The sequence below is a fragment of the Amphiprion ocellaris genome, chromosome 17 (genome assembly GCF_022539595.1).
Source record: "Amphiprion ocellaris isolate individual 3 ecotype Okinawa chromosome 17, ASM2253959v1, whole genome shotgun sequence".
NCBI lineage: Eukaryota > Metazoa > Chordata > Actinopteri > Pomacentridae > Amphiprion > Amphiprion ocellaris.
The window spans coordinates 15,585,473-15,602,560 of NC_072782.1; the positions used below are offsets into that span (position 1 = coordinate 15,585,473).

At 39.7% G+C, this 17,088-nt stretch overlaps 1 protein-coding gene across 13 annotated transcripts in view; it reads left to right on the forward strand.

Moving 5' to 3' along the window:
* Positions 1-17,088, forward strand: part of dab2ipb (DAB2 interacting protein b) — a 195,039-nt gene that overhangs the window by 127,967 nt on the left and 49,984 nt on the right. Inside the window, exon 1 of one of the 13 annotated variants that reach the window (XM_023291115.3) lies at positions 8,025-8,180. The exons of the other annotated variants lie outside the window; for them this stretch is intronic. Within the exon in view, the coding sequence (XP_023146883.1) occupies positions 8,158-8,180 (23 nt within the window). The 5' untranslated portion in view covers positions 8,025-8,157. Of the gene's footprint in view, positions 1-8,024; positions 8,181-17,088 lie in introns of those variants that run through there. 13 annotated transcript variants of the gene reach the window in all.

Below are 17,088 nucleotides of genomic sequence, written 5' to 3' on the forward strand. Positions count from 1 at the left end.
GGTTTTGGCTGGCATTCTCAGTCCAAGTCGTATGTTGGAGGCAATTAGCAGTCTAAAGAGGTGTGTGTGGCCAGGGAGTTTGTGAGTCTCATAGAGCAACAGCTCGTTTCATTGTAGAAACATTTGAATGTCTGCACAAGATATGAGTAGATGAGTGGAAAATGCTCTTCGTGGTTAGTTAGTTCAAACCTCAGGGAAGTTACTGCCAGCAACCTGTAATATATTCTAAAATCACATTAAATGTAATCTTACAAAATGGTATTAAGTCAGACAGTACACATTGTCATGTCATCAATCCCAGATTTATTTACATTCTATGGATGGATATTTAGATGGATTTCTTAAAGATGACTGGATCCTTTCATAAGCATCCGGTCAACCCTGACTCCTAAAAATTATGCTCTGATACAACTAAACTGCATTATCAATTACAATTCAAGTTAAATTGCCAGATTATGTTTGTGTTGTATACAAATCTAATCAATATATCTTTGCCATTCATGGTATTGCTTTACCGGTCATATATTAGTACATTATGGAAAAGCTGCATTTTAATTCAAACCAGAATATAAACCGAGCCAAGTAATTTTGGTGCCTAAACCTAACCAACCTGTGAACATGTAGTTACCCTTGTGAAAAGATCGGTTTCAACCCTAAACATGATATTTTCCCAGACCTAACCACATAGTTTTGATGCTTAAACCTAACCAAACAGCTAGTTAAAACTTAAGTCTAAGAATAATGGTCCCACGCAGACGCAAACCTCAGTGTTCTGTGTGAAAGTCTTTTTGCAGACTTGTGCCTTCACATCCTAACACAGACTTTTTGGCTCTTTCAAGCTGGAAGTGTTTCCTACAATGTCACAGTCACAGAAATTGGTTTTAAAATAAGAATGCCGATTACATCATTTTTGTGCAGCAGCGTTTCCATTTGCTACTTACTGCACAGTTAATACACAGTTTCACGTTCACAACAGAAATCACAGCACTGTTAATCTGTACACGCTCCTTACACGCTACTTACATGCATGAAATTGGTCCGCAGCCACACATCGAGTTTAATTAAGTTATTCCAATTAGTTAAGCTATTCGGTTTTAATTTGTTGTCATTAAAAGGATAAATTAAACCGTCCCGCCATAGTATGAATGAAGAGTTTAGTTAAACATTTTCTACTGGAAAGCAATATTGAACCAAACATTTATTTTCCTCAGAGGTGGTTTCATGGGAGAAAAGACATACTTGCTTTAGAAAACAAATAAATCGTTGTTTGATGGTTGATGATTTGTCTGCTTGTTTACTGCAGCATACAGATCTGTTTCAGTGTGAGAGCTCAGCTGGTGACTCTTGATTGTAGCCTGCTGCTGAGCCCTCCAGAACAAAAACTTCTGCATATTATGCTACAAGCATCCGGGCCGGTCTATGTTTGTATGCAGTGACAGTAGCCTTGGGTGCTGTACATGCTTGCATGAATGAGCAAATGCTTCTGTACATTTGAATGTATGTTCACATACTGTATTCAGCATGTACACTTAACTGTGTTCCAACGATCCCATTTTGGGTCAGAGCTTCTAACTAACTAGACAAGGCATGGCAGAGCGAGAAATAGAGCTGTTGGTAATTTTCATGGCTGGAAACCTGGAATTGGACCGAGAGAAAGAGATGATTAGGGTAAATGTGAGATGGAGAGCCAGCGCGGGAAAGAGGAAGGGAAAAAAAAGATGACTGAAAAGACAAACATACGAGGGTCAACAATCAGCAATTGTTCATGCTCCAGTATTTTGTGTTCAATTTAATTCTGGGTGGCTTAACCTCTTGTATAATGTTCTCTCACCTTCTAGATAGTTGCTCTTAATTCTTAATCTTGCACTGAGCTTGTGTAATGTAGTAATAATAATAATCTTATAATGCTAATGCATTCTATTCTGTTGCAAGTAGCGACAAGAATAAATGCAAAGCTTTCCTTTGTACAGTATCTTTCCGCTGCTCCTTCCCATCTGTGCACATCATTTTCTGTGTGTTCTGTCTCTGTGTAACTAGTCTGTCACACTGTACATCATTTCAGTGATGCCCATTGATTTACTGCGAACTGATGAAGTGGAGCAGAGCATTTGATCAGACACATGTCCAGGCAGGGAGGGAGGGAGGGAGGAGCCATACAGTGATTCAGACCAGAGGCTACTCAACTGGGGGTCAAAGGATTTGGATGGTTTGGAAAGGGGGAGGGAGACATTTTAGCACTTAATCAACAACGTTTAATCATGACTACACAAGCGTGAATGTTTGCACAAAGACAGGAGCTTGCTCAGGACCTCTGTTTTTGCACATGGTGTATAATCAGCTGTGTATTTTGGGCTATTTTCTAGCAATTTCCTGAAAACCGTATATTAATTGTTAAAACAATTCGGGCTGTTATTAAAAATACATTGTGACACAGCTGACAACAAGGCCATTTTTCTTCAAAGTGAATGTTTATGGAAACACTTGGCTTCTAAAACAAAAGCTACAGTATAGACATTTTCAGAAATGGGATGTGTAGGATTGCTGCTTTATCATCCTCATGTTTGAGTGACATCATTCTGTCATTCAGACGTGGGTCACATTTACATTAATGTTCCTCAGGGCTTTATTCAGATGTAGCCACGACAGAGAGAACCACAATGCACAACTTTGGACAGTATTTCAAGTGTATAATTCACTAAGAAAACAAAAGACACAATCTAAATGTACAAATAGCTAATAGATAGTTTATGTATAATTTCTTAAACACCAAAAATTCTGTCCATGTGTGATGATGTATGAAATACTACTTTACAGTGGAGCTCAAGCAGATGACTGGCGCTATGTAAGAATTGATTTACCTGCAGCTATATATAAATGATTAATGAACTTACTGCTATTGTATGATATGCTTTGGAGACGCTCGTGTGTCCTTCTGCTGTCTGACGCTGCGACTATTTAATACATTCAGAGGAAATACTCCCACAAACAGCTGGAAGCAAGAAACTAAATTCAGCTCCTGAAAATGTTTTGTCACAACCAAGATTACATTCATTATTCATTTGCATTAATCTGATCTGTTAAAGTCTGTCATTGTGGTGGTAAAGCATTATTTTTAGGAACATGTTTATATGTAATAAATGTAAAATTGTAGAGCAAAGTGAATGAGGAAGGTTGGCATGCAAACGGTGTCTTTTGCGTTCTCTGTGATATATTTGGACCACCGTTGGTGCCTTCCCCAAATGAAATAATTGAGTATGCCACTTAATTGTGTTTATTAGTTAATGCGGCAGCATGCAGTTCAGACTTTTGCCTTGTTGAAAGTGATACAGAAATATTGCTTGGTCCAACTTTGTGAAATTGCCATCACGATTATCACTGAAAAAATGATTAGCTGACATGTTGAAAAGTCCGTCAAGATAATGGAAACGAGTGCATTTTTGCTGTTTTTTATCCTCTCAAAGTTTCACATTTAAAACAGTTACAATAGTCAATTTTCAATATAGTACAGTTTTTTGTATCAGTTTTTTTATGTTGCATCAGCACTTGCCCATCTTTAGTACATAATGAAACATTAGACAACAGAGAATATTTGACACACACAATACAGAGATGGTGTTGTGTTTGTGTTAGCCAAAATGATTAATCCGAAAAGGGATCTTAGCATTAACAGAAGAGAGAAAGACCTTTCAACAAATGATGCATGAACAAGTATTGAGTGAGTTTAGTACTTTGAAATTCAAAATGCATGCTAGCGAACTTGAGATTAGATATTAACCTCAATCTACTGTCAATAACCACTGTGAATTAAAGATGGTTAAGCAAAAACATAGCGGATCTCCTCAGCCTTGCCTGGGAGAGGATGAAAAAGGAACATATGCTCATGATGAAGCCGTGTTGTGCGTTGTCAATAATTGAATCACTCATTTGCCCTCTCTTGCCCTGAAGGCTATAGTGCAGAATCAATAGGAACAACAGGAGGGGAAGCTCTCAGGCATCAGTCTTACAGGTCTCTTTCTGTCCTTCTGCTCTCATGCTCTTTATCTCCGTCTTTATATGTTTCTTTACTCAAAGAAACACACTGTAGCTGATGTTACTACCTCATCTTTGTTCTGTTTGTATGACTGTCTCTCTACAGTAAGCAGCTTTACAAAAAATGAAATGGAGGCCAGGCTTTAGAGGAATGAATGAAGGAATGAAGGGAGCCATTTCTAATGTCTCTTTTGCTTGCCATTTTCTCTCTTCTTGCCTACTTCTGGATGAAAGGACAGACAGACTATCTGTGAACTACGATGATCTTTTAACAACACTTTAGCTGCTATCGATTGTCTGTGCAGTAGCACAAAATCACGTTGATTGGGCTCTTCTCTGACTGCATTTAGATACTGACATTGCAATGACTAGTGATTTACGCACACTCACAAAAGACTTTGAAGGCAGGGAGCAGATACTGTGTGCTCTCATTAACTGCTGTTGACTCTGGAATAGGGAGCGGGTGTCGTAGATAAAATCTTCAAATGGGTAATGTCTGTTTTTAATATAGCACATTAGATGATAAGGCAGGTAATTTTATGTATTTTATTTATTGCCAACAATTCCAACGAAAAGACCAAATTAATTTATTCTGCTTGTGTAGCCAAAGGAAATTATATCTTATTCATCTGTACCACAGACCTCCATCATTGTTTAGAATTCACTTTTTTTCTAATAACCCTCTAGTTCCCGAAACCCACCAGTGGTTTTATAACAAATTGTCAAATTACACCATTTATCAGAGCCACAGACTGTACTGTACTGTGCAGTACCATGAGAAAAAACAACTAAATCTAAGCTTAACATTGTGATATTTTGTCAAAATCAGATGTAAAGAACAAATAAGTCTGTGCTGCTCAGTATGAGAAGCCATCACTACTGCAGCTTCGACCGACAGTAATGTGGCACAAATTTAGAAGATTTTTGGCTGGACTGCAGGCTGTGTTCATACAGGGCAGGAATGACACAAGTATGGAAACAAATTAGAGAGATTTAGAGAAAAACAAACATACCTGAGCAATTAAATGAGTGCAGCATGGTTCAAAAACAGCATACAGAAGAGTACGTGGTCAGCAAATTGTTGGAGGATACATCCAGCTTGGTGAAATATCTTTCTAGAGTTGATGTGAGGGCAGCCTGAAAATTGCAAAAATACATTTTTGGGTTCTTTCTACATTTAGTCGTGATTGTAATGTAGTAGTAGTAGTAGTAGTAGTAGTAGTAGTATATTGCAGTAAAAATGAGCCCACATTGAGTTAAAATGTGAGAGGAGCAAAAACAGCTAGAAACCACTTGGGGTTCAGAGGGTTTGTCTGCATCTGAAAATAGTCCCCAACAAACTCCTTTTTGAGCATGTTTGCTAAAACGCTGCAATGTCCAACTGTTTTATATTTTTGACCTTGAATTGGATTGAATGGATTTGCAGCTGAACGACACAGGCAGGATAGAGGTGTTGGAAAGCAGTGAAAAATTTACCAACACACCGTTGTGTTTGGTTTCATGCAAAATAATGCCAGCCTTGTCCTCTAAATACCTGATTTTTTGAGGTACTTTACTGCACGAAACAAAGATCTTCCTCTTCTTGCAGTAAAGCAGTCCTACTTGTTGATTTGCAATACTGACCACAATGTCCTAATACAGACAAAGGTATTAAAGGGATTGTTATTACAGGAAATACAGTATGGCAGTTATCTAATAGTTAGCAAACTGCATCTCATTAGTGCATCTTGTATGTTCGAGAGATTGCCTTTCAAATGTAACTTCAGTCACCAGTCCATCATGTGAGTTCCTTTCGCTCCTCTCGTCGTCTTGTCAGTCTCTTCATCTTTTCCTTTTTATCTTCATCTTTTCCATCTGCTCTCCTCTTCCCTGCCCTTTATCAACATCTCCTTGTCCAACACGTCTCATGTTTTCTCCATCCACGCCCACCTCTCTGCCATGCAGACTTGTGGAAGCTTGCCTGGAATGTACTGTATCCAGCAATTATTTCTCTCCGTCTACCTCTCTGTCCTTCCTTTACCTCTGTGCATGCAGGTGGTGCTCTACTAAACAGGTTAGTGGTTAGCAGGGGAATAACATCCCAGAGGTGAGGCCACTCAGGGACTGCCTACACACAGACATTTAGCCAGAGAGAATCTTTTTTCTACTACCTTCACTCATGAATCCATCCTGTTGCCGTCTACTGCTGTACATTCGGCTCATGACCTCACACACACCCACTCACACACTTGTTGGCATGATTTGAGGTGATTTTTTCACGTCAAAATCACATGGAATGCAAATGCTTTTCCTGTTTGTATGTGCAAACAGAAATACAATGTCTGCTCATATTAATGTAAATGTTGTTCAGCTACGACAGTAACTGAGTACAGAGGACCATAGTTTAGAATGCTTTGTCCATTGAATAAGATTTAAGTTAGTTTTTTGCATTCCTCTCCTGCTCCACTGATTACAAACAAGTTCCAATAGATACAATAGCCTTGGCCTGTCCTGCATTATATTTGGGAGCAGTCACACTCCAAACAACCCTATGAGGTATGATATTATCACCGCCCAGTCCAGAGGAATGAGGAAATCCCCCTGAGTGTTTAGTCTCCCAGCTCTGCCTTGGCTTTGTAGTTAACCTTTAACCAGCCATTCTCCAAAACAGCAAGGCATGCAAGTCTGTTTACTCTAGATAAGAGCAAGCAACTCTAATCCATTGCATCGGGGGGAACAAGTACATTAAACCCCCTCCAGTTTCACCTTCCAAATGATGCTTAAATTGTTTGGGAGCTGGAGAACTGGTCCACCTATAATGGGGTGCAAGGACCTTTTCCGCTGTACAGTTCACAATGAATGCCATTGTTGAGGTAGGCAATTGCTCCCAGCTCCCGTAGAGTCCCACTTGAGTCTCTTTACATAATGGCATTTATGTAATTTCTGCAGACTCCTGAAGTGATTGAGTTCTAATAGTGTTCTGTCACTCAGCAAGCATTTTAACTCAGTTAAACTAGTCCGTTTCGAAGTGGACCTTTTTCTGTGTAATTATTTCACAAGAAATGACTGGCATTTCTGGGACCTCGTCTTTTTTTGGAGCTCCAACATCAGTGTGAATTGAAGTGTCTCTTGACAGCATGTCTCAGTTGTGACATCAGTCTACCCTCACTGGGTCGCCAACTATGTGAAAACAACCATAAGATACAGCTGGCTGCCGGTCTGCTTCCTAAACCTGGCTGGCCCCATTTTCTTCTTCTTTCTCTCTTTCCCTTTTTTTGTGCCTTCCTCTCTTATTTTTTCATTTTTTTCCCTCTTTCCTTGAGTCCCTCTCTCAAGCCAAGGACCCAGTATTTTCCCACAGTGCATGGTGCTGAAGGCTGAGCCATTGTTTCCTGCTACAGGGGGAAAAAAGAGGGGGCAGGCTGACTTCCTGGCTGCCAATTCAGGGTCCATGTCAGTGTGAGAAAAAGCAGGGGAGACAGATCTGATGATGACAGAGAAACTATGTATCCGAAGGACTGACTTTAGATAGAAAATATAGATGTCTTTCTCAGAGCATAAAGAACTTTGCAATAGGTGTCATTTCCATCTCTCCTTTATCCTTTTTTGGTTTAATTTGTTGTTTCTCCTCTGTTAAGAGCTGAGATGGAGGGAGTCAGCACTGTCACATTTAAATTATTATTATGAAAATGTTACAGCTAAACTATAAGCTGTAAGTAAATAAATAATCATGAAGGAACAATACAGTGATGTCAAAGGAGATCCAACAACATAACACCATATGGTACAACTATTCAGCAGAAAATGCCAGATAAATACCGTCTGTATTTTATTTTGAAGCACACCCAAATCTTTACATGGTAGTATTTGTGCATTCCTTGATCTCAGTATCACGTTACACTGTAGCATACTACAGCAGGCTTGTCCTAAATAACAGCACTGTCTTTTTAAATGGGATGTGGAGAGGGGTGTGTTAGTAGCAACAGACATCCTTAGGGAGCGGTGTGGTGTAACTCAGAGGGCAGAGGCTCCAGCCACGTTCCCAGAGACTCAAATAGTCAGGAAAACGTCGAGAGCAGCTGTGAGGAATGCAACCCAAAGTGAAGTCGTGCATTTTGGATATCCAGCTCGGAGAGAGTCTGCTGGACCATGTTTCACATATTCAGTAGATCGTAAGTGTCATTTTGTTTTTAAAGCTTCATGCATGGGAGTGCTTGTTGCTGCAGATAGTTACAGCACAGCTGCATGCTGTGGTTTAAGGAAACCTCTGTTTCTGCATCCACCCGAGGTTCACTCAGGGCTGTACGCTGTGGCTGCATCTGTCTAGTTTTTGTACCATAAATGTCATGAAGCACTTTCTGTATGAATTATGAATGTATAGAAATGTCTGGATGGTTAATTAGAAAATGAGGAAAAGTGCAGCGCAGCTGAATAGATGGAGAAGAAGGTGCTGGGAGAAAAAAATGGAGACACGTTTTGACTTGAAGATAAAAACTATTCAGTGCTAGAGGCAAATCCTGGCTTTAGAGTGCAAATAAGACCTCACTATTGACAGCACACACTGCAATTTAGAGCCAATTATGTGCAAAAAGCTACTTGATCTGTCTAACTCCGGTGTTACTAAAAATGCAACTATTAGAGCTGGAACAAAGTGGGAAAAGTAGTGTTTACAGGGATCACAGGCTACATATTGTTTTTGCCATCTGAGTTTAGCAGTGTTGCGTGGGAAGAAAAGTCTATGCCCTCTTTTTCTCCTCGTGAACTTGAGTGCTTGCCTGTTTCTCTGTCCAATGCCACAGGGGTGTTTGAATATTCAGGTCAAGAAGTGAAAAACACACTTCCTCATCTCCTCTACTCCTTTGCACATGTTATCAGTTCCCCAAGCACTTAACAGTTATGCAAGAGTTCAAGAGAGAACCTTTCTTGCTTCTTACTAATTTATGTTTTTCTTCTTTTTTCGCCAAAAGATAGAATGACAGTTACTCACTTCTGTTTGGTGTCTCTGCTTTGCACGTACAGTACATAAATACAGTGAGATCATGTAAGTACACAAACAGGCACATCAGCACAGATGCACACACCATTTCCATGACCTTGGCGTGCTTTAAGTATTCTCAGCATCATAGTCACGGCTGAGTCATGCCCGCTGAAATGTGGCTGTCTTGCCCCTAATAGTCTATTATTGTTGGTCTGGAGGTTTGTGGTTAAAGCATATTTCCCCAGTTGATGGGATGAAATAACAAATCAATAATGGCTAATGAGGACTAACAAACAGGAAATGCTAAAGTAAAGTGGAAAATGTGTTTGTCTGTCTATATGCTTTGGGAGTGAGGTTAATAATACTACAGTATAATTAATAACAACATTCTTTATGTTTACATGAGATACTGAACTGATTCATCTATTTTCTCTTGCTCTTCTACTGTAAAATCAGATTCTAATGTTGAAGAACAGTTTCTCAAACCACCAACACCTTGCAGCCTTTGGGGATTAAACTGAATTGCTGGATGGCCCGGGGCCAGATGACAAGTTAGTTAATTAGACTGACATCGGCCCAATTAGTCCAGCGTTTTCACTATCCCCTGTCTTGCTATCTGATGAGTATATTATCTTAGTCTTCATTTTTTTTTTTTTTTTTTTTTTTAACCGCTGCCTCATTCCTTCCTCTGCTGTGGTATTTTGGTGCAGAATTAATCAGTGCCGAGTAGAAATCATGGTCATGGGTACTTTGATTTGAAGTGAAAAGTATAAAAAGACTTTTGGTGTTAACACTGTCCTTGGATTTAAAAAATAAGAATCAACCCTGACCTGTCAGGGTTATTTGTTGGCAGTTTTTAAATGAAATGAGTTTCCTCGCTTTTTAAAAAAAAAAAAAGATTATTTACAATATGCATAAACAGGTACTCAACAAGGACAACCTGTCTTCTTGCAAATACTTCAGCTAATCAGGTACCTGATAATTTGCCTTTCAATTTAGATGAAAGCTAAGATGTACTGTATTTCAGGTTAGAGTTTAAGAAATGATTGATTGGTTGTTAATTAAAGCTTCAATGATTAATGGGTTCATTGATGAGTTGTCAGCTATTATTTAATTATTGACAATATTTTTATTTTTAAGAAAAAAGGTCAAAATTCTCTAATTCCACCTTAAAGCTAAATAGTTTCAGCTTCCTTTCCTTCTCTGTGACAGTAAACTGAATATTTTTGAACATCATCTTGGGTTTTGGGAAACAAGTAAATAAACAATTAGTGAAAAAATAATTGACAGATTAATTGACAGTGAAAACAAAGATTTTGTAAATAAGTTGCAGTCTTATTGTAAGTTATTTAATAGATGCATTCACAATCAATTAGTCACACTTTCATCATTTCTGGTTGAAAGCCATTCTTCTGCTCTGTATCATCAAAGTCCATTTTGTGGCACAAATGTACATAAAGAGTAAATATAAAAAGTATCAATGATTTTATCATGCAGCAAAAAATAAATAAATAAATAAATATATATATATATATATACATATACACACACACACACACACACACACACACACACACACACACACACACACACACACACACACACACACACACACACACACACATCTAGTTATATAGTTATATATAGTTAAAGGGCTACATGGTGGCTCTGTAGTCCATAATCTGTAGTTCAAGTTAAACAAAATTGTTTTTAATGCTGATCCCACTGGTCCAGTGAAACCACATAAAATAAATTGATCCTAAAATTACTGCATATACCACAAACTGCCTACCTTCAAATCTTGAATATTGAATTTTATTACTGAAATCATATGGGACTGTACATAAACAGCTATAATGATACGAGTGCTTATAGTGTATCTTTACTTGCCTAGCATGGCATTTCACTACAATAAATTATTGATCTGTCTTATGTAAGGCATTACTGTAAGTCATTTTTGATACCTTCTTCAATCAGTCACTTACTCTCCTCTCTCTCCCATTCCTGGCAGTGTCTCTGTGTGCATGTGTGTTTTTAGCGCTTGGGGGATACCACGCGTGTGAATGTGTGTGGGTGAGCCAGGGACAGGAAGTCTGAATGAGTATCCCAGCTGGCTGTATGACAAAAACTAATAGTGTGTACTCTAGCACAGTCATATTGATCATGATCAGTCCATCATGATGTTGCTTTTTTTAAAACCTTCACGTCATGTGGAGTGAAGTGTTTAAATCAATAGAGCAATCATAATGCATCGGTGTTCATTAGTGTGGCATTAGTGTGGCATTTGCCCATTTGACCTTTTGACCTTAGCAACAATTTTAGTAGTAACCTATGAGGGTGAACTTTGGCCTCATTATAAATTCTCTATCGGTGCAATTTTCTGCCCTGAGTGTATAACCTCACCCCGATTTAATTAATGTGAATGGAGCTATGGACAAACACCCACACACAGACATTCCATTCAGACTTACGGAGTCCACTGTGCTTTGGAAGCTGCACAACACACTCTGTCCGTTTGACTCTTGGCTCTCAAACCTCACTTAGGGGAAGAAATAATATGAATAAGAAGCATTTACCACATGTCTTGCATAGCTTGGCACAAATTAATACACTGATGGGATCAACACAAACGTTTAAAAAGAAAAGAGGAGTCCTTACAGATCATCGCAGGTAATTGGCATGGTGTGTTTTGCAGCTGCCGGTTTGATCTTCCGTGTCCATTCGCTGTATTCGCAGCCAGCTGTTCTGTTCTCTTTCACTCAGCACACAACCTCAGAGCCAAACCCCAGTCGACCCGCACTGGAGCAGCTCTCCAGCGCTCCGTTTTGGTCTCCTACAGTGAGTGTCCTAGCAGATGTTACACTGAATTACCTCCCAGCCTAGCAGGGGAGGCTACGCTCTCACTGTAATCAAGCTGTGCACATGTGTGTGTGTGTTACCAGACAGCCTGGCTCAGTGGCTACGTTACCTCTCCCAACAGTTGTTCTCCAACCACCTGATCTCAGTTCCCAGCCAACCTTTCTCACAATGTCTGCCAGTACTCTGAGTCAGGCATCCCAATATGCTCCTAAAAAGGAGCCTGGAGGAGCTGATCATTCAGGAGATACTAAACGCTAAAGCTGTCTCCCTCCTTTCCTGTGTGTGTGTTTGTCTCTTTTGAGTGCGCATGTGTTTGTATGTGTCTCATTCTTGCCTTTAAAAGCTTCCTTCCTCTCTGTAAATGAAAGGCCTTCTTTGTCTAGAGCTATTCCTTCTATACTTTTAGCTAATGTGTGCTTCCATCTATAGTTCTAACTGGTTCCTTAGTTTCTTCTCAAAGTGGTCACACCATAGCGATACAGTGCTTTATTCCCTCTTGTTTGGCACAGTAATGCCTGGAGCAGTGTCTCTTTTTTCCCTCTTTCCAGTGTAATCTCTCCTTTGTCTTGTATGCATTAGACCACTGGCAGTGTGGAAGCCTTAAGTGCTGAAGCCGCCAACAAGTGCTGCAAAGTGCTAATGCACTGCATATGGACCAGCATGTATGTTATCCATCTGTTCAAACTTATATGTGCGCTTTTTTCCCTTTGGCTGTCATTGTTACTGCTTTCATAGCCAATCAGGACTCACCGAGGTAACGCACGGATGAGCATAAATGAGCTTTTGATAGAGTGTCAGCCTACATGTGATGTGTGGACATATCCCTCTAAGGGTTACTGGCAAAAGCAGCAGTAAGTAGACTGTCACATTTGCTACTGTATCTCCAGCTCATTTCAGCCATGACCTCGACCTCTGTCTTCATCTCAGGAGATCAGTCTTTCTCTGCAGCATGTCTGACTTTAACTTGGAATGAGGTTTGCGCCGCTGTTCTGTTGACTGGATCTTCCGACTGGCCTGATTGGTGTTTAGTCTCCGAGGCCTGTAGCCACATGTCAGTGGTTCGGCTCACACATCCACCGTTCTGCACCAGCAGCATCTGACAGGATCCCTTTTGTCTGTTCCCCCTGCCTCTCCTTGGCTACTATTCTTTCCGACTCTAGCTGTGGGTCAGACATTTGTTTAGTCGTCTATATTCTCCTGCTACCCATCATCCAACTCCAGTTGATATGACAGATGGCAGGTTGAAGCACAAAAACATGCATTTTCATGGGTTTACCTGACACACTAATGAAATTCTTTTGCTGAATGAACAAGAGACATGAATCTCTCCAAAAAAAAGGTCTGACTACCTTTAGATTTTAACTTCCTCTTTGAGCTGGCATCGCCTCATTATTCACACTAAGCCCTGAGAAAGACTAACCACATCTGCTTGGATCAAATGAGTGATCAGACCCGTGACAGGGTACTCGGCAGTCAGTGTGACAGACACTTAGTTGTTTCATCACGGTCTGTGGTCCTTTCCACTGAGTCAGCGCCAAAGCAGTGGGAATAATGGACACTTGATTGTGTGAGGCTTGATGCATGAATAATGGCGCATTTGTCCGCTTGCCTGTCGCTACAGTGCATGTGTTTCATAATCAACCTGGAACAATCGCTGTGTCTGTGTGTACAGTACGTGTTTTTCGGTTAACTGTGATGCTTTCCTCTTTGATGTTGGAGTTGGGGCCCAGGTGCTTGCAGAGTGCTTGGTGGTTTCTGGCTGGCTGGAGCTTTTAGTTTTGAGCACCATCTATAAGCCAGGCCAGCTGTTAAGAGAATGCCACAGGCGAAAATATGATAAAAACTTTGCACGCTGTTACAAAGAACCTGTTTTTTAGTTGTCCACTCTTTAAGACTCACTAGATAATGTATCGACCGCTACAGAGATCCTGTGAGAGAGCACGGAGCCGCCGAATGCTGTTCAATTTCTTTACTCAGGCTAAGGACACAATTGTGATTCCACATGGTTGCTGAAATTAAAACACCCAGAAAGGGAACATGATTATTGCCTCCTTTTAAGTAGTAACATGTATGAATAGAAATAATAACTGACTACATACTGCCAGACGATAATAATGTGCAACTCCAATTTACCCTCTGAACCCCAAGTAGTTTCTATGTTTTTTGCTCCTGTCACAAAAATAGTGCTATTTTGCAACTTACATGTTTGTTTACATACTTGTCTCCTATCTGTTCTGTGTAAACACAGACCGTGCCTGAAGTCCCTGATTTTTTGACAAATAAGTGTTAGGTGGAAGAGAAAAGTCATTAGTGGCTCAGTTACACCTAAGAGCACAAATTCTTATTGTTTTTTTCCAGAATCTGCTTAGGACAACTCATTCATTTTCAGATAATCATTTAACAAGAATTATAGAATAAAGCAATTTAAATGAAATATCACAGTTTTAAGCTTAGAATTGTGTCATTTTCCCAACAAGTAGTTTAAAGACCATCTGAAACCTCAAAACCTGATGATATTCTTAGTTTTTACAGTTTCTGTCTTTAATAAATGGTGTCATTTTGACAAATTTTTTCAAAACATGTCTGTCAAATCCGCCAGCAGGTTTTGATGTCCAAAGCTGTAACCCCACACATTGCAACAATGACAATGGAAAAGGCACCATACATCAAGCCTAACAGTTAGAATCTAAGTTATCAACATAGAAACTGAAAACAACCAAAACAGAACAGTACTAACCAGAAAAAATGCTTGAAAACAGTAAATAAAAAAACCTTAAGTTTTATGTGCTTTCTGTATAAGCAATTACATAAATTCATAGTCTGCACAATTTCAGATGAGAACAGCTGCCCCCCATTTTAGGAGCAAACGTGTTACTGTGGGATTTCTTCCAGTGTCCTTTGTACGTTGGATCAAGCGGGCAATAGGCTTCGTGTAAACTTTGTCCTTGAAGAGAACCTGTGCTGCTCGGACACATCCATCTTGACTAGTCACAGTCTTAATGACTCTGCCAGTCGGCCACTGAGCCTCGGCAGCTGTGGATCGACAATCGTGACAATAGAATCCTTTTCCGTGTTCACTGTCAGCCACTGAAAATTGAGCCGGTAGTTTCTGGTAATACATTTGCAGAACTGATTCATAAGGTTCTGTCTGTAGTTCTTACCAAACTGTTGTATATGTTTTCACATTTACATTTTGTCAAGCATGTCACTTATATTGTGTATCTGTATAGGTTATTTTGGATTATTTTATATTTTATAGTTTTTTTGTTTTTTTTTCTGAATACCTGATGTTTGCAAGAAGGATGTAGTGATAATATATAACAGGCACAAACTGAAGCTAATGATTCATACCTTACCAGCATCTGCATTTGCTCTATCTGTGCTGATTTATTCATTTTTCTCCTAATTTCCCATTACATAATATATATTTAGCTGACACTATTGTCTAAAGCAACTTGGAAAAAGTCAAGAGCCCGATGCTGACTAAAACTGCGCCTGCACTAATTTGTCATCCTGTATGTCTCTGTCTGGCTCGGCTTGTTGATATGCAATGCCTGCTGGCACACAGGTCTCGTGTGTTTGTTTGGTAGAGAGCATTATTAACAAGTAACTGCTGTGCCAGTCTGCAAGTGGAAAGCGTATTGATTTTTGTAAATGCTGGACTAACGGCACAGCAAAATGCTCTGTAAACACTGACCAGTGTGGTATCCACAGTAAACAAGAAGGCTTAACATTAGGCCTCTTAATTCTCAGCTGGAGGCCCCTCCTGAGAAAAAGTTTGTTGTTTTTAGGTTGTGTCAGCAGACTGAACTTTGGTCATTAGATTGATTTTGCTTGTTGGTTTTTACATGTGTGGAAGGATATCACAAGGAGGGTATTATTTCCTGTGTGAAAATGAACACCACATCACATGTGCTGTAACGTGCCATAGTGCATATGATTGTATTAAAACAAAGTGTGGTCTGCTAGCAGCTCTGTAAGGGTGTAGACTTTGAAAGTGCTGCTACATTAATTCGGCCTATCTTCAACTATCAGTACAAACACAGTCCCTTGTGATGCAGCTCGCCAGCAAGTCAGTGTGTTAGAAGTCTAAGTGCACTGACGCCTGAATGGGCCTGATGTTTCAGACTATATCAGATCCCAGACAGGCTATCAGATGAACTCTCCTTACAGGATGCAGAGACAAAGCGCACTAGGTGCAGCCCCGACACACTCAGGGGGCATTACTCTGCTTCGCTCTCCATTGTACTTACTCCTAACTGAGTTTCTATTGAACCTCAGCAGAGCTCAGTCCATCTAGTTCCCACACGATGCTGATAGGATTTGACCTGATGCAACAGCTTAGATTCCTAAATAGTTAATGTGTCTGCATCACTAACCAACCAGGTTTTTGGATAATGAAAATCTGAATGTAAAATGTACTGGAAGAATAGTGGCTTTTTTAACTGTACTGGATAGTTTCACCAGGCATCTATTCTCATTTTGGACTACTTTAAAAGTACAGAACAAGGTCAAATGGCTGTTAGTGATATGTTTTGCTCCACTCGTTTTAATATCTTAATTTAATTTACCTTCTGGAAAGACTGAAACGGGATTCTACGCTTGGCTGAGGTGGACATGTTGGCAGACAGAAACAGGTTTTTTAATACATCTCAGTACCTGCTTTTGCTTTTACCACTGTGGAAAAATCACTAGCTTTATGCTGCTACTTGCTGCTGCATGCCTCCCTCTTGATAAAAGACAAAAAAATAAAGAATGAAAGGCGTGTACGTAACTGAAATGTTCTCAATTGGAATCCAAACACAGGAGTTTGGTTTATGTCACCTCCCTCTGTGCCACTTTAACACTGATGTAGATCAAAAGAAGCATTCATTAGAAAACTTTAGTGCCAGCGATGAGATGCCATACTGTGTCACAGGTTATGTTGCTTGATTAATTATTTGATCCTGCATGTTCTCTTGAATGTTGTTGTAAGTTCCAAAATTCACACAAAACATTTTTATACTCTCCCAGGCATTCCATCTATTTATGTATCTAAACAGAAGGTATTGTAGGTACAGTATGACCATTGCTCTTTGCAATATCCCCTGTAATTCTGACAAAGTCTGTTATTTATGGCTTGACCTTTTCAGTAAGGTTTTATATAGTCAAGCTCACAGTCAGGTAGCTTCTGAGCTGCCTTGTGTATCACCTTCACAGAATCTGAAATATTTAGATGGCCCGAATGAAGCCCTGATGAAGAA